The sequence below is a fragment of the Alexandromys fortis genome, unplaced genomic scaffold (assembly GCF_014885135.2).
Source record: "Alexandromys fortis isolate MF-2015 unplaced genomic scaffold, M_Fortis_MF-2015_v1.1 scaffold_18, whole genome shotgun sequence".
In the NCBI taxonomy this organism is placed as follows: Eukaryota; Metazoa; Chordata; class Mammalia; order Rodentia; family Cricetidae; genus Alexandromys; species Alexandromys fortis.
This window is the reverse complement of record NW_026067897.1, coordinates 12,337,305-12,360,214: the sequence shown is the minus strand read 5'-3', so window position 1 is coordinate 12,360,214 and position 22,910 is coordinate 12,337,305. Positions and strand designations below refer to the sequence as shown.

The following is a 22,910-nucleotide window of genomic DNA, read 5'->3' as shown; positions in this document are numbered from 1 at the left end:
ATACTCTGTGGGCACTGCACACTGTGGTACAGAAACATTAAAAAAATGCATGGTAAAAATAAAATAAAATTTTGCTTAAAATATCCACATGTATACACCATATACTTGTATGTAAATACATACAGTGTGCTTTTAGTTTAATTTAATTTTAGTTTAAATTTTAATAAAATTGGCATATATGCCTTGTGTGGTTTACACTCAAAGTCCTATCTTACAAATGTAAAACCCTTCTAAATGTCTGCTGAGTGGGCTAACCCATAGGGAGCACTGATGTGCATGTTTCTCTGTAGACATGGAGCCTGAGCATCTTCCAACACAACTGTTTCATTATTTAGTTGACCACTAACGTAAATTTTCCTGAGGTTGAGGCTAGTTGGTAGCTATTTCAAGAAGTAACATTTAACAATGACACACCAGTTCTCTCAACCCATGGCCTATTATCTCATTTGTGGAACGTTTCTTTTGCACTTTGCAACGTAAATTATTGGCAAGTTATCAGAATACCTTCTGTGAGTGTTGCGATTGCTGTTCACATGTCCCCTTCCTGTGCATCCTGGGGTGGGACACTTGAGCACATTCTCATGCATGGCAAGAACTAAGCATAAAATATCATGTTAAAGGTAAGAACAATTTATCATATGTACATACATACATTATATATAAGATAGCATCCAATTAACTTCTCCATTTTACACTCAAATGACTTCACATAGGCAGTTCCCCGTGATTCTTCCTGGGATGTGTTCATACTGAAAAAAAACCCTCATAACTTCAGATAGAAAACCCAGAAAGTTAGTTCATGTCTAAGCTCCTCTGACTGTCAAACAGTTTCAGCCCTAGATACCCCTGCCCCTGTCCTCTGTGGTTCTGGGACCACGAACACATGTGCTGGGACAGAGCCTGCTGCCTCTCTCTTGTCTGACCTGAGAAGCTCGTTAGTCACCCACTAAGGACATTTCTCTACAGCAGCAGAGATCTTGTTTTTCCACAAGTTCCACAGCTCTTTCAATCCTTTCACCTTAACCTGGACGGTTCCTAAGTGGTCTCTTTTGCTTCTGTCCATCCACCCTCCCCTGCCACGTGACTACTGGTAAGAGTAAGTCTGAATGAAGGATAAGAGAGTTAGACCAAGGAACTGTTAATACTGCAGTAAGATCAGGTGGGGAAAAACTAGCGATTCTCCAAATCCTGACAGCTGGGGATGTCAAGGTATCCCCACTTTTACTTAAGGGGTAGCCCAAGAACTGTCCCAGTAACAACTTGAGAAATTGGGTGAGATCCCAGTGTTTCCAGCTAATCATCCCTTCTCTTCTGCAGCCCAAAGCACTGAATAACTACAGCAGGGATGAGGAGGAAAGGCTGTTGCTCCAGGGGGCTCAGATGGGACAGAGCCTCCTGAGAGAACTCTAAGGAGCATGTGATCTCATGGTGAGGGCAGGTTGGGAGGTCACTACGGCTGTTCTTAAACTTTTCTAATAAACTATGTTTTAGAACAATAGCTAAACTGGGCACGGTAGAGGAAGACGCCCGAGGGCTTCAGAAGCCAGACCTGGTCTCAAAGTCAGAAGCAAATAAACGCACAACCACCTCAAAGAGTTACATGGAGATTGCTTAACATGTGAAGATATATTATGTTTCCATTCTAGTTCTAACCAGAAGGAAGGGGGACGGCCGCATGAGGTTGCACTGTGTGGATGATGGCGTAGGTGTGACCTCAGAACGAGGGATACTCACTTTCCAGAGGAACTCGCACTTTGTGGGGGCACCCGGAAAGGCTGCGATGGTGGGGATAGAGCCCAGTTACGTGCCCCGTGCCGTCACAGCCAGGGATGGGGCACTTGGCCTCCCTCCTTTCAGGCCTTGGCGAATCTAAAAAGAAATTGAATTGAGACACTCACACGGTGCTTCCTCCTCATCACTCAATAGGGTGGCCTTGTGGGGTCACTCACACTCTATTCAGGTTCTCCATCATAAACATTCTTCTTACGTTGCCTTGAATAAAACCCTCAACTAAGACCCGTGGAAGCAAAACACATTTTTAATTTTCTTGGATTCCTAAGCAAAGGCTGCCACAGGGCAAGGGACTGTTAAAACACAGAGATGGATTTAAGTTGTCATGTCACATAATGGAGTTAAGTCTTTATTATGAAAAGTCATCCTGTGCCAGAAGGTGACCATGCTCCTGGAAAAAAAAAAATAAAAAGAAGAAAAGCAAGAAAGGAGAATTTATTTAACCTCAAGCCATTCTCTTTTGAAAGAGTTTACAGAAAGACAGATTTAAAATTACAAGACAAAGAGCCCACCATATAGGCAGAAGGCCTCTCTGGCTTTGTCCTTGTGGGTCCCTGGCAGCAGGTGAAGTTGGGAGGGTAGAGCAGCTACTCACATACAAGTTGAGCTGGCTTTATGCAGAGCAGCTGATGGGAATCAATAGGCTGGGTCCTATACAACCAAGTGGAAAAAAAATATTTCCAAGAATCTGTGCCCCCTAGGAACAAACTCTCGGGAGTAGGTGAGATGGCCACAGAAGGATGCTGTGGTCACAGCTGCAGAAATTCGGAATTGAGGTGATGAAGAAGATTTGAAGGGAAGTGTTCGCGTGTTGCGTCTGAGGAGAAGGAAAGAGGACTCAGAACCTGTGAGGGTGGGGCTCCCAGGAATGACAGTTGCCACAGGATAGGAGCCCAAGATGGAAGGGATGAAGAAAATGCCAGGAGTTTGATTTCCTGGTACTCAGGGTGTTGAGAGAGAGGCTTATAAATAAATGAGTGCAGAATAGGAATATGGATGAGGTTGGCATTGACATGCACAGACATATGCATATATTCGTATAGGAGCACACACATGAACATGTGCACACACATGCATCTGTGCAAACACATATGTGCATGTATGCACATAGACAAACATGTGCATACACACATGAACACACACATCCATGTACACATATGACACACAAACATACAAGCATACATGTACAGTCATATAACACATGCACACACATGCATGCACATATGGTCAAACTGGTAAATCAATGACACAGAAATGCAATCTTATGGTCCAAACTAACCCAACTTGAGCTCAGGATGAAATTGTATGTTCGTGTGTATGTTTGTGTGTGTGTGTGTGTGTGTGTGTGTGTGTGTGTGTGTGGTGGTAGTCAGAAAGCTAGAAGTATGTGAGTACTCAGAGAAAGAAGCAAAAACAGCCTTCAGGAGGAACTCTCAATGTGGACCAACAAGAACACTGAGCAGATGTGAGGCCCAGGTGACAATAAGTAATCTATAAGTAATCTATGAGACCCTGCTCGTGAAGCTGCTGGCCTTGAGTAGGTGAAAGGGCCCTGTCTTGTGGGGATGGGAAGCTCACACCCTCCTGCTCTAAGGAAACCACCCAGAGCAGGTCACGGATATGGGATGTGTCAGACATCTCCATGGCTCTACACCGCATGAACAGCGTATCTCTGTAAAACCAAGTCATTCCAGTTGTTAGATTACAAGCAGTTCTAGGCAGATGGGGCACAGCAGGCCGTGTGTAATCCAATTACATGGGGGCATGGTTTCAGAAAAGAAGGAGGGGCTGAGGATCCCCCAAGTTGTAGCCAGCACTGACAGTTTAGGACCAGTCAGGAGGCTGAAATCAGAGCACTGCAAATGCACAGAGAAGGACCAAGGGCAGGGATGCCGGGAAACAGCGTGGTTCACTAAAGACAGATTTAACTAAAATGACGGGTGTGGAAGGATGCTCCTTTCTGTACTCTGTAAGAGAAAAGAAGGATATTCAGATTGTGATGTTCTAGGATTTGGTGCAAACAAGTTTACTTAACAGTAATATAATGCCAAGTTTCTAGGCGTGTAAACCTTGTAGGTCAAAGTCTTTGAAGTTTGATAGAAATGAACCGAGAGGTTTGACACCATTGCAAACTGCCACTCACGGAGAGGAGAGAAACCACTGAGTCTGTTTTGATGTGCTTCCTCTCTTGGATCTTGTCCACATGACACCACATTTCTAAGCACTGACAGGGCTGGCGGGGAGCACTTCCCCTCTTCGGCACACTGTGCGTCTGAGGGAAGCCAGGAAGGGTGTTGGAGATAACAGGGCTGGCACCTGCCCAGGTGGGGCCCACTGACAGTCCACCATGCCCCTTTGTCTGCGGCTCTCTCCTGGGCCTCCAAACACAAAGCTGCAGATGAAAATGCTCTGGAGGGCAGAACCTGTTTGCATGATAAGAAACCTGAGCACCGGCTCAGGGCAGCGGCTCAGCCTGCCTCTTCTTTCATTTTCTTTGTATAGCACTACACAATGAGGGGCCTTCATTCTCCAGTGCTGCTGTGTCCTGGTTTGCCTGGGACCATCCTCCTTCATCCCAGGCAGCCTTGCCCCATTGTTCCCTTGCTCTTCTTACTCGACAAGGGCCCCATGATAGGTAGCGCCCACACCACAGCCTCATCTCCGAATGTACCAGGGCAGAGTTTGACAAACTTTGGAGCCTTGCTGACTCCTCTGTGAACTTGGGTAGGACGACATGTTAAAGTCTTAGTGTTCTGTCCCTAACGGCAGAGTCCATGAGCAAAGTGTCCGCCAAATCAGAACAGTATTTTAAAGAAGGCAGCAAATGACAGCTTGAACGATCACTTACAAACAGAGAATGCAGATCCAAGAACAAGGCCCCAGGTTCCCGATTCTAGGACCATCAAGCAGAGGGTGTATGAATGCCGAGTGCAGACTCTGCGGGTATCAGTGCCCATAGACAGACAGCAACCCAGATCCCACCTTCCATGCTTGCCTCAGCTGAGCCTGGTCATCTTTCAGGGGTCTTGAAACCTAAAGCAATGCCAGGCCTCTGCCACACGACATCCTGTTAATCCATCTACTCTCCCCAGTAGTGCCCTAAGCCACTACACTACCAAGGGTTGCTTATACACACCCTATTGTGTTACTAATTTTGGAAATATAAGATGATTTTAAAACGTTATAAAATAACCGAAAACCATCAAGCATCTGAACTTGCTGTTGAAAAAAATTTCTACAAACCTGGGATTTCACTGCCTGAAAACATCATCAGTCGAAAGCTATAACATTATTTTATATGTGATTTAAAAAAATGTTGAAGGTTAAACTGTTGCATGCCCTTATGATTTCAGGGATGGTAAACAGAAGAAATATAGACCTCAAAACCAACAAAATCTGACTTAGATTGAAGTGCATCCTTTTTAACAGATTTTGTAGTTTATCTTTTTAAAAGGTAAATAAGGAAAAATTAAGAAATTAATTACCGATATAAAGAAAGTCCTGTCTGCACCTGCACATTCCTCGTTAGCATCCTGCTCCATCCCACTCACAGCTGTGCTGCACGTTCGTGTAGCAGCAGCATCTTCTGTACTAAACTTCCATCTTTCTACTTTCTCAGAGTCGCAAGGCATTGTGTGTTAAGTGGCAGGTAAGTATCAACAGCGATTTCAGATTATCAAACAATTCCCTTGTGCATCACTTTCCCCAGTTAGAACTTCTGACCACACAGATGTTATTCCTCTAAGCCCTCAAGATCAAGGAGCATGTCATTCCCTCGTATGTTCCCCTGATTCTGTGGTCATCAGCTTCTAGGGGTCCAACAATCTCCCGAAAACAAAGAACAACAATACTCTTTGGAGGTCTGAATCTGACTGGACCCTGGGTGTAGCCATGTTAAGTGTTCCTCTGAGCTCCTGTGGACTACTGGGAGTGGCCACTAACAAACATTACAGGCTTCGAGTGTGAGAACAGGCATAGTCCTCCAGCAGGGGAGCTATATCGTTCCCCTGATGCCGGAAGAGCAATCGAAGGTCTTCTCTAAGCGCATTCCCCCTGTCAATTGAAGTCTGACCCAGGTATCTGTGGGCTGTCGCTGGAGAGCTGGGAAATCATCATCTTACAAGTAGATTAACAACTGGCTTAACCTTAAGGAGCCTCAGAACATCCTGCCTGGCTTACCAGCGACGTGATGTTTTTCATTTTGAAACCTGAAAGCAGCCCCATAATCCCAGAACAGAATATCGAAAGAAAAATTAAATTCTAGACTTGATTTGCCTAATGAAATAAGTTAAAGTCTTAAATAAAATATCCAGTGCGACTCTGAGGAGCTAATCCAATGAGAAAATGAGAGAGGACGAATGTGTCAGGTGTTAAGACACCAAAGCATCCACAGACCCTGAGCTGACAGTGAACAAGGGTGGCTGCAGAGTAAGAAATGGCAAGTTTCATGATTATGAATTGATTTTTAAATTACATTAACTCGTCAAAAGGCTAATTTTGAAGGAATAGGCGCATTTAACATTTTCAAATTCTTAATCACCTTACTTCCTGCAACGAATATAAAAATGTGCTTACGTTTATTGTTAAAGATTTGTCTTCCACCAGTGTCGGTAACCTTGGGTTGCCTCCGCTCCCTCACCAGGTGGTCCAGGAGAAAGCAGTCCAGCTCCTTGTAGGTGTGATGGAAGACAGAACCTCGTTCAGACTGCAGAGCAATAGCTTGCTCCAACAAACTCAGGTTCCCCTTCACTTTATCCACGTCTCCAGGCTCCTCTGTACTGGGGACCAGGCTCTCACCATCTTCAGCCTCTGGGAAGGAAGGCCGGGCTTTGACAGCCAAGGGTTCCGTGTGGGAGTTCTGTGGGTCTCTCCCTTCGGTGTCGGAATCAGACCTGTTCTCACATGGGGCAAATTTGTCACCTTCAGCTTTTATCTCAGGAACCTCCAGCAGGTCTTTTTTAGCGAATGCCGGCTTGTGTTTGTGGCCACTCTGAGGGTCCGTGTCTTCTGAGGAAACGGAGCCTCTGCCCCATCCATTCTCGGTGCCTTCAGAGTCACTTTCACTGTCGCCAGAGGAGCAGAAAGGTGGCTGGGAGCTGAGGACTTTGTCCCTTCCATCGTCTGAATGGCTCGTACAGCACCCATCTGTCTCGTCACTCTCTGCTTTTAAAGACTGGATGCCACTGTCGTTTAAGCTTTCTCTTATAGTTGGCACAGACACGCTTTCTTCGTATTTGCTCAGGTGCATTAGAGATTTACCCATGAGCTCTGGATAACACGCATATTGGTCTTCTGTCTGGAGCGAGTTTTCTTGCGCAGGTGAATGAAGGGTCTCCTCTACAGGCTTTACCATGTTTCCCTCTACAAGAAAAGAAATCAGAAAGCAGAACAAAAATATTTAAAGGGCCTGGGCATAGTGACGGGAACCTGTAATCCCAATATTTAGGACTCCGAGGAAGGAGGTTAGCAAGCTCAAGGCTAGTCCGGACCACAAGTGAGATCCTGCCTTTAAAACGTAGTCAATCAACCAAACAAGAAAGCAAAAATATTTTAAGGAGCTTCCATAACTATTTACATACATATGACCATATATACTCTGTGTATATGTATATGTATACATATACATATGTGTATATGTATAAATCTGCATGGATATATGCATGGATACTGGTATGCCTATAAAATATGCATAATGTGGAATGTTTATGAATTTTGCAAACATTGGTGAGAGAAATACAAATGAAATAAAATAAGATTAGTACTTTGCTAATCTTCTGCATATGAAGAGCTAAGTCCTTTTAGGGTACTATTATGACAGAGGTTGGTACTTCCGCAACAGCGCCACAATGAGGTTCCTGCTGTTACACCCCCTACATCTTAGCCACCAGAGGGACCTTGAATATGCATGCTACACACTGCAGGAAAATGCTCATCAAATTTCTATGGATCATGGCAATGTGTTTAGGGGGCTTATTTGAATTTTATTCTTTGTAGTTTCTCAGAAATGATCTCCGTGTTTATGCAACGTTAACTAAGATACACACACCTCTATATGGATTATAACTGAGGAACTCAGAAGCTCTCAAGTCTTCCCTTTCAGTGTCAAGTTACAATTCTATATTTGGGGAAACATAAATGGGATAATCATTGGGCTTTGGTGCTTTAAATAGTAATACATGTTCTTGTCTGACATCTGCATATATTTGTGTTATAAAGAAAAGGAAATGAGAGGGGGAGTTGGTTTGAGGGTGTCAGATATGAGCGACTTGGATCCTGCGACCAAGAGTAGACCTCCAAGGGCCCAGTCCACTCCACAGCAGCTGTCAGTACCACTCATTTCCTTGTCTTGTTGTATGTATGTATGTATGTATGCTTGTATGGTAGGTTCACCAAAGCTGCCCCCATGCAAACTCTCCAAAGGAGAATCCAAACTACATGCATTCTCCGTGACCACCACGCTGTAAAATGTACTAAACAGCCCACTACGAGTCTGCTAACATCTGCCAGAACAACAACAGGATCCAACAAGACAGGTGGGGGATGGGAAGCATAAAATGATAAGCCCCCTTAAATACTGGTAAAGACAACAAGTGAAGTGCCTCCTGGGCTAATAAACATCTTTGGAGGAAAGTACGGCCATCAGCATGAAGCTGTGGGAGGGGGTGTCTGCCTGGAAGACAATGTGCATTTGTTTTTTTGGTCTCATTCAATTTTTTTATAAACATTGTCTCTGACAAGGACACTCAAAAATACATCTCCATCATCTTCCTTTCTGGTAATTATCTCCCTAAATCAACACTGGACTGCCAGGATCAAGTAAATATTGCCATAGTAACTAAAAGCATTTTTGGATGCAGAGAAGAATTCAGTCACAACACTAGCCCCTGTAAATAATGCTGATTATAGGGTGCAGTCTTTTGTTGGGATCTATTCAACACAAACTGAAAAATTTAACATTTCAGTTCCTAGAAAAGAGGCTGTATAAACAAGCACATAATGTTGATAGGATGAGCCTATCCTCTCCTGAGCCTACATCAGAGCAACTCCAGCTTTAAATAATATATTAAACATAGTCTAAAATGCAAATGAAGTTTTTCTCAATATCACAGTTGGCTATTAAGAGAAAGTGTAAAGGGTTATGATAATTTTAAAGTATTATGAACTACAGAAAACAAATAAAAAGCATTTTCAGTGAATATGCTCAATTCATTGAACTATTCTCTCACTCCACTTAACTACCCACATGTGTACAATAATGATTTATAGACATTATACCTAATTATGCATATTTGGGCTGTGTTAGAGTGCTAACAAAAGCTCTAGAAAGCAACAATTACCTCTGTTGCTTAGCTACATAGTTTAAAATATTCCTATTAAGTGCAGCTCACCAGAGAGGCGGAGTGACAAACTCGCACACGTGCACGACAATGCACTTCACTGAGTGACTGCCAACTACTTCATTTTGGGTCATTTCCAGTTTACCTCATTGTTTGGTTCAACTGTTTGTTATATGCTAAAAGAAAATATTTATTAATTATTCCTTAGAAAGATAGAAGCCCCAAGCCAGGGGTGTCCACACTGTCACACGCATTGGTTTCTAGGGATAGCCCAAGCCACAAATCCACATTCCTTTTTCTGAAAAGCCTTGCTAGATCTCACTGTGGGCAGGAGAAAAACCCTAAGTTAGCATTTGACATGACAGCTCAGTGACAAGGTGCCGGTTCTCCCAGTTTTGCCACTGGCCCCCTCTTCTCTCTATTTTGCAATATTGTTTTCCGAAAGAGTAATAAGGTTCTGTTGCAGAGGGGAGGAGCTTGAGCTCTGTTGTTAGTGTCTATGCTGAGCAGGCTGTTCCGTTTGTTTGAGCCTGGGGTTTTCATTTGCACTGTGGGGACTGTAACACAGCCTGTGCATCACTGCAGAGATCACAGGAGCCCACAACTCAGTAAGTGATGGCTCCCACCCCCTTTTCTCGGGTACTATTTAAAAGACTGTAACATCAGGGGACTAGCGGACTCCTCAACATGACCATGCTAGGTCTATTTTCATCAGTAGAAGTCATTCCTAAGGAACAACAGAGGCTGCACAGAGGAAAGCTCAGCAAGGTGGGCTTTCCATATAAGCCTTTGAGGACTGGAGCACAGACTGGCATCTGCCCTCAGAACTGGAAGCTGGGTCACAATACACAAACACGTGAGGTCTAGAGACTGCATATGCCATTGGCAAAGACCATCTGCTTGCGTGACTCTAGTTAGCTCTTGCTCTTTGGAGCCGGGGTTTTCATCTTCAGAATGAGGATGGACCAATGACTAGATGATCCCGCGACTTTTCCCAGGACAATGAGCTAATGTGCCTAGCATAGTGCTCCATTATCTATTTTACAACACTACAAAGTGCTTTCCAGTCCATCTCCCAGAGAAACTGCCGTTCCAGGTCTGCCGAGGCTTGCTCAAGACCACACAGCTATTGAGGAGAGGGCTGAGTACAGACCAGGGTTCACATGGTTTGAAGCCTGTGTCCTTGTTTCTGTTACCTAACCCAAGTATCCCACAGGCTAGAAAGCCTTACTAGAGAAGATGTCTCATGTAACACAGCCATTTTCAGGAGTTGGTACTAAGAATGTAAATAGCCAAATGCTTTTCTAAATTGAAATCCTTTTCATAATAAATTTATAGGAAGACACTTGAATGTACTTCAAGTTAATTTGGGTTATAAAAGAACAATGATCCTTAAGTTATTGGTCAAAAATGCAAATATAAACAAAACTCTCATGCAACACAGACCTTAACTTTGCTAATACTACAAAGATGGCAAATTGGGAACACTAAGGTCAACTTCCAGCAGGTAACAGGCTGGCAGTTTCAGAAATGACCTAAGCCTTTCTCTGTCCTGTGCAAACGTCTAAGCATGTATGGTTGGCAGTAGTTTGGGCTGGGAAACTTTCCTTTGTGTAATTAAAAAAATACAGTTTTGTCTGGTATATAAAAGTTCAATTTAGTTCCTGACTGTAGACCATGGTTCCCATGATAAGTTGTTGGTAATCCTATACTTAGTTTATAAAATTTCACATCTATCTATCTATCTATCTATCTATCTATCTATCTATCTATCTATCTACTTATCTACCTATCATCTATCTTTTCTCTGAACTCCTCTGAAAATGCCACTGAGTTTGGAATGAACTTCTTAGTGTGACTGGGTTTTATAGACACTGGATTCAGTTTTGCTTCTATATCCAGGAAGGACACTTTTACAGGTAAATTCATTTATTAGAGCTTTTGAATATGAAATTTGGGCAGGAATAAAAGCCATAGAAAAATAAATTTATCTTCTAAAATTCTGAGACTGGAGTGGTTTGTTTTTTACCTTTTTATTGAAGATGACATATTATAAGTGTAATTTCAACCCCTAGAAGCTTCTGTGTCTTAGGCAGGCATTCTCAGGTCCGAAGCACATGTACAAATGTAATTTCAACCCCTAGAAGCTTCTGTGTCTTAGGCAGGCATTCTCAGGTCCGAAGCACATGGTCATGCTGCTGGGAACTCCATAATGGGTATACTTTGAACCATGATGAATCATTTTCTGTCTGTTCCAGGAGTCTAAGTTTGTCTTGCTTCCTGGTGTTCACCTCCCCAGGCAGGAAGGAATTTCTAACTATTCACAATAGTGGCCACATATAGTTTTTTGAGTCAGGTTAGAGCGTGGGGTACAGTCTGAGTCAAACAGAGGAATGAAACACAGAATTCAAGAGCATGACCTTAGCCTTCCTGGGTCCTTTATACTCTCATTATCTGAGTGGTCCAGCTGAAAATACAACTAGACAGGCTCCTGCTAAGGCAAAGACAATGAGGAGCACTGAAGTTAGTTGCTCTTCTGTTGCACTGCGCACTAGGCTCGGTACCCTTTCCTTCCGTGGCTGGCCTTAAGATTTCTCAAAAACTGAAGGCAAATTAAAATCTTTTCTCTCTTGACCTTGGAGAGGGACATTTATGGCCTGTTATTTTTTAGAGATTGTAGCTTCATGTAGACATTGTGAAAATTCTGCCCAGTATGCATTCTGAGGGGAGTATGGGCAAGGGGGACCGAGCCTGCAGAGAAACTGGGATAGAGCTATTTTGCTTGCTCTTTAGATAGTCTACTAGGTACTTTCTCCCCAGTCTGCAATCTGTGCTACTTTCAGAATCAACTCTTTTTGGTGTTTAATTATTTCACCTGTAAAACCAAGATCAAGGTTCTACATACTATGTGACACTGTAAAATGAACTAAATGATGTCGTTTATATGTGTGCAACATATAAAGATGATGGAGGAAGGTAACTGGTTAATTATAATAAACCAACTGCTTGGCCTCATAGCTTAGCACATAGGTGGGTGGAATAAACAGAATAGGATGCTGGGCGGAAGAGGAAGTGAGTTCAGACTCTGCTCTGCTCCCGGAGAGGCGCCATGCTCAGCTCTGTCGGATGGACACGATAGCTCTGCGCTCTGAGGCAGACGCATGAAGCTCAGATCCACGATGGACGGAGGCTAGAATCTTCCCGGTAAGCGCACCTTGGGGTGCTTACACACATCATTAGAAATGGGCTAGTCTAGGTGCGAGAATTAGCCTGTAAGGGCTAGAGTTCATGGGCCAAGCAGTTCTTAAATGAATACAGTTTGTGTGTTGTTATTTCGGGCATAAGCTAGCCAAGCGGCCGGGGTGTTGGGGACACAGCCCCGCCGCTCTTATTTCAACATAAAGAGATGAAAATTAATTGTCACCATGGTAATTTCAGCATCACTATCACTAGTAGTTCTAATATTAAATGCAACAATCAGCCTTTGTAAGCCTGCAAATAGATGCCTATAAGTGCTTATGACTAAATATTTTACTGGATGTATGTGAACAATATTCTCTTAACTGATAATCAACATTTATGATGATCAAATTGTTAGAGCAGAAGGTGGGAGGCCCGCAGACCTGATAAAGTCTTTGGCTCTAGGACAAGCTGCAAGCAAAGATCTCAGCTCCACAGTGGTCCAAGAGCACCTAAGATCAGATTTCATCTGTTATGTCCATGAATCAATACATAAAAGTGACCAGATCAAGGAAATTGAAAAAGTTAAAGATGATTACAATTTAAATATGAGCCTTGATGCTAAAAATCGTATACTATATGAGAGAAGTCTAAAATCGTCATTAAACATCCACCAATCAGAAGACAACACTGTTTTAGCCATGGAATCTTCAATACTTAGCCAAAATAATGAAGATTTTCTGACGGGAAACATCCTCAGTCAATATGTTTTTATATTTTGAAAAATAATGTCTAGGACTATTTCTAGAATTTTACTTCTATTTGTTTAAGTTTTCAAGTAAATAATTAACTTATTATTATGCTGATTCCCTAAATGTCACATTTAGTAAAAGGTATATATTTAATAGGAATATATTTAATATATTTAAGGGTACATATTTAATATGTTAATGTGCTTGTCTCATTCCAGTTTTTATTAGTCAAGCCTTATAACTTAAACTTTTCATAGGTTTTGAGGATTTTTTTGCATGTCTGACACCTTAGTCTCACTCACAAACCAATCAACGACACTTCAACTCGTGGATGCAAGTGATTGCCAACAACCGAGATCTAGGAAGACACAAACTCTAAGTCCTTAGAGTAGTAGCTACGTTTCATTCATCCTGAAAAAGATGTCTGAAGAGTGAGCCAAGGATTGAACCAACGCATTATAAAGATAAGCTTAAATAACTTATTTTAGAACACAGGCACAGAGATATCTTCTCTATATTGCTCTCCCACTGAAGAAGCCTCAAGGATAACCACCTTAGGTCACTGCTGCAATCTATTGTTCTAAGTATTATTTGAAGATTATAAAAATATGGATGTCACAAAACACCTACATTGAGTCCTATTATTACTATTATATTTTGGGGCTAAATAATATTTTACATAGTAATAAAACAAATTATGTGTTAATGTTTTAGCAATATACATAGGCAATAAATATGTATATATATATATCAGCAATGAACATTACATTTACCTTCGTCATTGAAAAGTTGTCTTAAAGCTTAAATATGTCCTGCAATTTAAAGGGTTCTCTTAGAAATTAATACCTACTCAGACATACTCTTTAGCTTTAAGGCTTAGTATCTTCTACTTTCTACACAAAGAGGCATAACCTAAACATGACTTGAAGTGAGCGCAGGCCATCATCAAGCTGTGATAATCAGATCTTAAATAGAATCTGATTAAAATATGTAGGGCCTTAATAAGTGAATATTGAGTGAAACAAGTGTTTGGCTTTTGGTTCCTAAAGCCAAATATACTTAACAGCCCTAGTAACTGTATATTCCACAGAATAAGAATGACATCAGGTGACAGGAATATATAAAGTTTGGGCCATGCCTTTTTGCTACCTGCAGTGGAGTGATCATTCGTCTCTAAGAGGCCATCATCCTCATTCCTGTTGTCCGGGTTTCCCTTGCAGTCCACGTCTGGGCTGTAGTGCCGTGGTTTCATTAACAGGGATTTCCGCTTGTTAACTGGCACCCCCAGTGCCTGCTTTTCAGCTCTCCTCTTCTTCGCCATAGAGCAATCATATGCAGCCCTGGATTGAGCAGAGCAGGGCAGATTAAGACAAGATAAAATGCACTCGCTGCTGCTTAACATTTGACTTTCACCTAGTCTCACCCAAAGCACTAGGACCGGGAGTTAGGGTTCATCATTAGTGCTAACAGTCTGCTGGGAATTCCTCTTTACATTGGGAGTATTTCAAGACTTATCCTTGATACTGTGTACGCATATGCCAATCCGGGCTTTACTTTATCGCATACCCAGGAAGTGAAATAAGACTTGAACCAGTTTGTAAGCCCCGAGAAACAGCTAATGCAAAATAATAATAATAATAATAATACCCCCAGGTACAAAGAAGGTGCCGTATGTAAAACTGTGGGTTCTCCAACAGTAACACAACACTAAAATTGCTTATTTCTGTCATTCTCATGCCTCCAATTTTTGATACCACAGGTCTTAAACCCTGATTTGAATGAAAGAGCAGTCAAGCAAGAAAACGAGCTGTGGACATTTTACCAGCCCATCTCCAGTGACACAGAAATGTGGAGGGCTGTTACATAGACATGTGTCTTTGGATTCTCACTCATTTGGTGCATATAACTAACAAAGGGAGGATGGATAAGATTTGATTTCAGAAAAATGGCCAACAGTTTATCCTCATTCCTGGTCTCACATGGTTCTGTTTGGAAATACTCCCGAGGGAGGTCCTTTCAACACAGATTCCCTCCACACACCTCACTTAGAATTAATGCAGATTACTGTGTGAAGTTAAGAGAATGGCTCTCCTGGCATGATCTGTGAAGATCAGAGGATCCTGACAATAGTGTGTCGACGGCAGATATTGTTAAATGCTCTTTGAAGATGAATGAGCGAGTGCCACATGAAAAAAATCCAAGAGCAAGAATCCTGGAGGCAGAGAAACAATTTACTAACCCCAGCTCTGAAAAAGAAATTGGCCAGAAGCCCTTGCCTCCATTCTAACTTGAACACTATACAGAGATGATGACATATTCAGGAAAACAGTTCAGGGAAGTCAGATACACATTCTTAATATAAAAAAGTAGATGAAAAAACATCCAAGCGAGGAAAGAGAAAAAAGAAAAGAACCTGGAAGAAGAGAGGAATAATAGTTACAAACATCTCAAAAAAGACACAAACTAGAAAACTAAAAATTATACAGATAGGAAGAAATGAGTAAGTTCTCCTAAATAAACTAATGCCTTTTTTTTTTTTTTTTACATATTTGAACCCAGGTTTAAAGTGAAGGAGTACAGGAAATGCGGGAAAGGAAAGGAATTCTGACCAGATGGTAAGGAGAGCCTCAGACAGCCTGGTAAGAGGACCTGCAGAAGGTGGAAAACTATGTGGACTGAAGCTGCATCCTATGCTAATGGAAAGAGAATGGGGACAGGCAGAGAGACAGACAGAACTGCCCTGACACTCATTGTCCTAGCAAGGAGCTCACTTTGAAAGGACCAGTCAAAGACATGAAGATGAGGTAAGGGGTAACAGATATGTGAAGAGTTCAAAAAATTCTCAACGTCTCTCTCATTGAAAGATCTCAGAACACATTCAGATAAAGTTGCTAAGATCTTCTCAGAAACCAGGGAAATTTGTAGAAATTAGGAGAGACTCTTCTGCCGTTTAGGTGACAGAAAGTGCATTTTAAGAATTGGAGTGATTTAAGTTAGCAATGGAGAAGAAACTAACAAAATATTTAATCAGGAAGGTTCCAGATTTAATTCTTTTCCCAGAAATTGGATTGGTGAAGCAATGGTGACTCTGTTTTTGAGGAATTGTGATATTGATTTGAATACTGTGTGTATCACTATTTATAGTGACCAATATGTGGAAAGACCTCAGCACTATAGCAGATGAATGGACAAATAAAATGTCTATAATACACTATGTACAATTCAACTTCAAACAAGAAAGAAATGTTGTTGTATTTATCAACATGGATATACTTTGAAGATGTGTATTTCACTATGTAAAATAAGTCATAGACACAGGAAAAAATGTCCATAACTTCTTTTAGAAATGAGGAACAGAGTTAAACTTTAATATCAAAGAAATAGTGGTTGTCTTAACTTACCAGGGAATTATTCCCTCACTAGCTAGCTTTTATAGTGCCAAAAAGTTCTATGTAGGCTGCTGGGGGTGGGGCTGGAAGACACCAATGCTCTGTCCCAGTTCTTCCCTGCCAAGGTGTGTTCAGGTTGCAGTAGTGGTGTGGATATTATAGGAACAAACAGCCACTTCCTGATTTGGTATGATATCTGGTCCACAGAAGAGATTTCATGCCTGGTACTATAAATTTGGTCAAAAATCTCAAGTCTTGGAAAATCGCAGGCCCTAGTGGGGAAACTGTCACTGTTATTATGTTAAATAGTTGTGCTGTTAAATTGCCTCCTTATACCCATAGATTTGCTGTACTCAACTCTGATTGGGGAAGATTCCCCCCTCCTCAGTGGATAACAGTTAATGAAGAAACTTAAAATTTGTTAAATAATGAAGCATAAGTAACTGAAAGAGCTTCTCTGTGGATGAATAATCTATATCAACCTCCCCTTTCCAAGGTCAAAGGAGCATCACTGAAGAATGGATGGAAAGAAGGTAAGAGCTGGTGGATAAGGAAGAAAGCTGTGAAATATTGACTTCTAGACAGCAGCTGTGGTTCCTTCCACAAGAACTGTCCAATATGAAATCAGTCAAAATTCTTATTTGAACGTGAGGAAGCGCCAAAGAGGCTTCTTGTGGAAGCAGCCATTGGTAGCTAATGGTTGCTGAGAGAGGGGGACATCACTGCTAAAAGGCAGTCAATGACCCAGTGGATGGCTCCACTCAGGCACACTTGGGAACCACTAACTGGACTTGGGATCATTAATAACAAAAAAGAAAAGAAAAGAAAAGTAAAGGTAAGAAAAGAAAAGAAAAGGACTTGAAGTTATAAGATAGAGTCCGGGCACTAGGAAAAGTTGGCAAGAGGCAATGGTGGATATGCATGATCAAAATATATTATATAAGATGTATGAAGATTTTAAAGAATAAATAAACTTAAAAAAGAATAGTGGTTGGTTTGTGTTGAAGGATAGAAGTGAAGAATTACCAATAAGCAGATACAACACGTTAATTGAACAAAATTAAGAAGCCTTTCTCAGGTCAACAATATGCACCACATATTCCCACTTGTGTTTAAAAAGGCGGGTGCATCAACTGGATGTCAACCTGTAGAAGAATGAAAATAGACCCATATCTATCACCATGCACAAAACTCAAGTCCAAATGGATCAAAGACCTCAATATCAGTCTGAACACACTGAACCTGATAGAAGAGAAAGTGGGAAGTACCCTACAACAGATGGGCACAGGCGATCGCTTCCTATGTATAACCCCAGCAGCACAGACATTAAGGGCAACAGTGAATAAATGGGACCTACTGAAACTGAGAAGCTTCTGCAAAGCAAAGGACACTGTCACTAAGACAAAAAGGCAACCCACTGACTGGGAGAAGATCTTCACCACCCCCGCAACAGACAAAGGTCTGATCTCCAAAATATATAGAGAACTCAAGAAGCTAGACGTTAAAATGCTAATTAACCCAATTAAAAAATGGGGCACTGACCTGAACAGAGAATTCTCAACAGAAGAAATTCAAATGGCTAAAAGACACTTAAGGTTATGCTCAACCTCCTTAGCGATCAGGGAAATACAAATCAAAACAACTTTGAGATATCATCTTACACCGGTCAGAATGGCTAAAATCAAAAACACCAATGATATCCTTTGCTGGAGAGGTTGTGGAGAAAGGGGTACCCTCATCCATTGCTGGTGGGAATGCAAACTTGTGCAACCACTTTGGAAAGCAGTGTGGCGGTTTCTCAGGAAATTCGGGATCAACCTACCCCTGGACCCAGCAATGCCACTCTTGGGAATATACCCAAGAGATGCCCGATCATATGACAGGGGCATTTGTTCAACTATGTTCATAGCAGCATTATTTGTAATAGCCAGAACCTGGAAACAACCTAGATGTCCTTCAATGGAAGAATGGATGAAGAAAGTGTGGAATATATACACATTAGAATACTACTCAGCGGTAAAAAACAATGACTTCTCGAATTTTGCATGCAAATGGATGGAAATAGAAAACACTATCCTGAGTGAGGTAACCCAGACCCAAAAAGATGAACATGGGATGTACTCACTCATAATTGGTTTCTAGAGATAAATAAAGGTCAGTGAGTCTATAATTTGATCTCCTAAAGAAGCTAAATAAGAAGGTGATCCCAAAGAAAAACATATAGCTATCTTCCTGATTATGGGATGTAGACAAGATTGCCGGGCAAATAATGGGATCTTGGGGGTGGGGTGGGAGGGAGGTAAGGGGAGATGGGGAGAGAAAAGTGAGAAGGGGAGGTTGGGGGGAACTTGGGAAATGGGATATTTGGGATAAAGGAAGGTTGGATAGGGGAGCAGGGAAGCACACATCTTAATTAAGGGAGCCATCTTAGGGTTGGCAAGAGATTTGGTGCTCCCAGGTGCCCAGGGCGATGTCCCCAGTTAGTTCCTGGGGCAGCTGAGGACAGAGAACCTGAAATGACCCTATCCTATAGCCATACTGATGAATATCTTGCATATCACCATAGAACCTTCATCTGGAGATGGATGGAGATAGAGACAGAGACCCACACTGGAGCACCGGACTGAGCTCCCAATGTCCCAAGGAGGAGCAGAAGGAGGGAAAATATGAGCAAAGAAGTCAGGACCACGAGGGGTGCACCCACCCACGGAGACAGTGGGGCTGATCTATTGTGAGCTCACCAAGGCCAGCTGGACTGCGACTGAAAAAGCATGGGATAAAACAGGACTCTCTGAACATGGTGGACAATGAGGGCTGCTGAGAAGCCAAGGACAATGGCACTGGGTTTTGATCCTACTTCATGTTCTGGCTTTGTGGGAGCCTAGCCAGTTTGGATGTCCACCTTCCTAGACCAGGATGGAGCGGGGAGGACTTTGGACTTTCCACAGCGCAGGGAACCCTGACTGCCCTTCAGACTGGAGAGGGAGGGGGAGAGGAGAGGGAGGAGGGGGGAAAAGGGAGACGGGGAGGGAAATGGGAGGCGGGGAGGAGGCGGAAATTTTTTTTCAATAAAAAATATTTAAAAAAAAAAGGCGGGTGCATGTGAAGCGGCATTGCTATCATCACATTTAAGACGAAGGTGGTGAAGGAAGAGATTTACTGGCACCAGCAGCCATCCATCATGTTCTAGTTAGGAAGGGCTAATCATCCAAGAAAATATTTCTTTCTTTAATGATGGGGGGAGGCACACATGTTAACTAGTCCTCCAGACTTTATCCTTTTACATCGTATCATATACCATTACTCATTTACGCAGAAAGTGGCAGTCCACAAGCGAACAAGCAAAACTGCTAACTGATGGTACTGACAGATGTGCAGACTCTCACAGCTTGTTTGATCCTCCATATTGCCAGACCAGAACAATAGATTTGGACAAATTCTGTGCGCAATTGACAATATGAAGGAACACAACTCTCTAACTGAAGGGAAGGCACTGACTCAGGCTTTGCTAGGGATTTTCAGGTGTGCCTGCGTGGCAGCTGTTTTATCTAGAGAAGATATTGAGCTGCAGCGACTGAAAAAACAACAGCATTGCAAAGCTTGGGGAGACCTCTCCTTGGCTCTGAGCAGGTGCTGCTCAGGACCCGAATTTAGCTCCTAACATCCACATTGGACTGTTTACAACAGCAAGTAACACCAGCTCCAAGGGGTCAGAGATTGCTTCTGCATGACACTGGCCCTTGCTTTCACATGTGCACACACTCACACCCAGACATAGACATAGAAACATAATTCAGCTAACATAAATATTTAAAAAATATAAAATCTGATTAAATTGAAGAAGTAACTTGGCCCTTAAGAAGAGATGGCTGTCAATGGTGATGAAAATCAAGCTCAATATTTGGAGCAACTAATAATTTTGCAAGTGTAGGATGAAGAGTTATGTAAATGATTTTAAAATCAAAAGTACAAATTTATGCTTTCTAAATGATATTTATACCTACTGACAAATACCATTCACCGTTTTGATCAGAGAAGCTTCTCTTTGGGCAGCGGCAAATAGAGACTCACAGTTATTCAGAGCGTTGAGAATAAGTGAGCACTCAGTTCTAAACAGGACATTTATATCACCCACCCGGGCCCGTCAGCCTCACAGAACACTATTCAGATGGGATAGGAAGAATGCACAAGCTGGATTACAAGGTGAAGGACTGAGAAATGCTACCTTCTGGGTAGGACAGCCATTGGAACCTATTCTCACAACTGCGGGTTTGCCTGCCCTGAGTCTGTGTAACTTGTCAGCTGTCAGTCATGGACAGAGAACTGAGTCACAGGGCTATAGCCATCCCGGGGGCATTACTGGCTACTTAGAGAGATTAGCGGAGAGGGAGATCATTGCCTTCAGTTGTGTTCCCGCAGGCGAGACTACCAGTCTTTAGTGATAGTTCCACACCCACGGTAGACAGCCCTGGTTAAACTCAGTGGGTCACAAAACAAAAAGACGTGGATGTGGAAAAGAGACTTTTAGGGAGAGTTGGAATGACAGGGACGGGAGGGAGACATAAGATAATAGGGTGGAGTGAGAAGGGGCAGAGGCATACAGGCAGCATGAAACTACTGAAGAACGTATTTAATAAATTAAAAAGTACAGGTTGAGATTTGCCTTCTATTAAGGGAAATGGCGCATAGTCAGTAATCCTGGCTGTGTAACCTGTCACAAACTGCTGGATCTTTGGAACATCAAATTTCCCATCTAGCAAATGGGAGAATAATTTTTATATTATGCATTAAGGACGAAGGAAAGTATCCGTGCTGACAAACCAGGTCAAGACAGAGCTGCATGGCTGCCAATTCAGTGCTCCTGTGCTCCACCAGCAGCAGCCAGCGCTGCCACTGCCCAGACCATGAATGCCCACATGTCCAGGACAGCATTCTATTTTTCACTTTCTATTTACATTTACAAAAATTAGGTTTAGGCACAACATTTTGCTTTAAAGCTCACGTTCTGTGCATTTCTCTGCTGCAAAGTACTCACAGCCCAGACAGCATTTGGAGCTAAAATGAAAGGCTTTATAATAAATATTACCCTTTGTGTGTGCACAGAGAATGGTGCCTTTCTAGTTTTCCCTGGGGGCACACTATTTTGGCTTTATTGTGGCACTTCGCTGTGACACCGCAATGAGGGAGAGCCATGCTTTACATGTCACAGAGAGAAATGCCACGAAATGCTAACATATCTTCTCAAGGTTGCCAGAAATCATTTCCACTGGGCTGTGTTTTCCCATCTGCAGAGCTCAGAAATGTAAAGAAAATAAATGAGCTCTATTATCTATATTTTTCTAGCAGATGAGAAAGAAACAGAAAAAAATACAGTCAGCTCCACATTTATTGCCCTATTCAAAGTGTTGCTTTAAACACCAGGAGCCCCCAGGAGGCTTAATCAATGCCCCAAACACGTTAAACATCATAGTTTGGGTTTTGATTTTTATTAAACTAACTTCGTAGGCTACCTATTTACCCATGAGAACTTTCTGGGTTATAATACTGAGAAGACACCATTTGGAATTCCAATTTAAAATGCTAGTGTCTGTGTGACATATACCTGAGATTTTAACTCTCTCAGATAAACCACACAAATTCCACAGGAGGATCACCTTAGGATGTTTTCTCTAAGTTAAATTTGTGAAAACTTCAGGCATCAGGAAAAAAAAATACAGCGCATGGGAAACCCTGAATTCACAGAAACTGCTATGTGTTTTCTAGTCTATTTTTAATAGTAGATTCTTCTCACTGTAAGCAAGGAGATATTAAGCCAATTGAAACTATAGATTCTTACATGCATTTGTCCTGAGCCCTCACAAATAAATGAAATAGAAAAAATAGCTGGGGATTATTAAATGCTGCATCCATGGAAACCATTTACATGTTCTAACATTTTCTTGGAAAATTCAAGGCAAGACTTCCTACGGAATTCTTGTAACTGGTCAGAACTCCACAAATCCACTAACCAGGGCAGAGAAATAGAAATTTGTATTAAGGTTAAGAAGATTGATATAGAAATGAAGGCATGCTGTTTGAAAAGGACAGCTTTTAGTCTAGCCTGTTTGGTGTTCTGTGAGCTTTTTGTTGAGGAAGAGGTCAGTCATCCTCATCAATGTAGATCATGAAACCCAGTATGGACAAGTTCAACAGAACCACCACATACGGCTGCCCATGTATGCTTCAGCATTGCCGGGGCATGAATTTCCTTTCAGTTTCTAAGCTTCTTATATCTTTATATGCATACCTTCTTTATGTTGGGAAAGTTTTCTTCTATGACTTTGTTGAATATATTTTCTGTTTTTTGAACTTGGATTCTTCTCCTTTTGTCCCTATTATTCTTAAATTTGATCTTTTTATGGTTTACCAGATTTCCTGGATATTTTGTGTCAGGTATTTGTTGGATTTAACATTTTCTTTGA

General features: G+C 41.9%; 1 protein-coding gene across 4 annotated transcripts in view; it reads right to left on the bottom strand.

Moving 5' to 3' along the window:
* The window catches only part of St18 (ST18 C2H2C-type zinc finger transcription factor), a 56,208-nt gene extending 41,818 nt beyond the window's left edge, over nt 1-14,390 (bottom strand). For 2 of the 4 annotated variants that reach the window (XM_050163657.1, XM_050163675.1), the window contains exons 1-4: nt 14,210-14,390; nt 6,367-7,152; nt 1,735-1,869; nt 505-595 (exon numbers count right to left, since the gene is read on the bottom strand). In XM_050163657.1, coding sequence (XP_050019614.1) covers nt 505-595; nt 1,735-1,869; nt 6,367-7,152; nt 14,210-14,381 — 1,184 coding nt within the window. In that variant the 5' untranslated portion in view covers nt 14,382-14,390. The remainder of the gene's footprint in view (nt 1-504; nt 596-1,734; nt 1,870-6,366; nt 7,153-14,209) is intronic. The other 2 variants (XM_050163667.1, XM_050163685.1) reach the window with 2 other exon arrangements.
* Between the last annotated feature and the right edge of the window lie 8,520 nt (nt 14,391-22,910).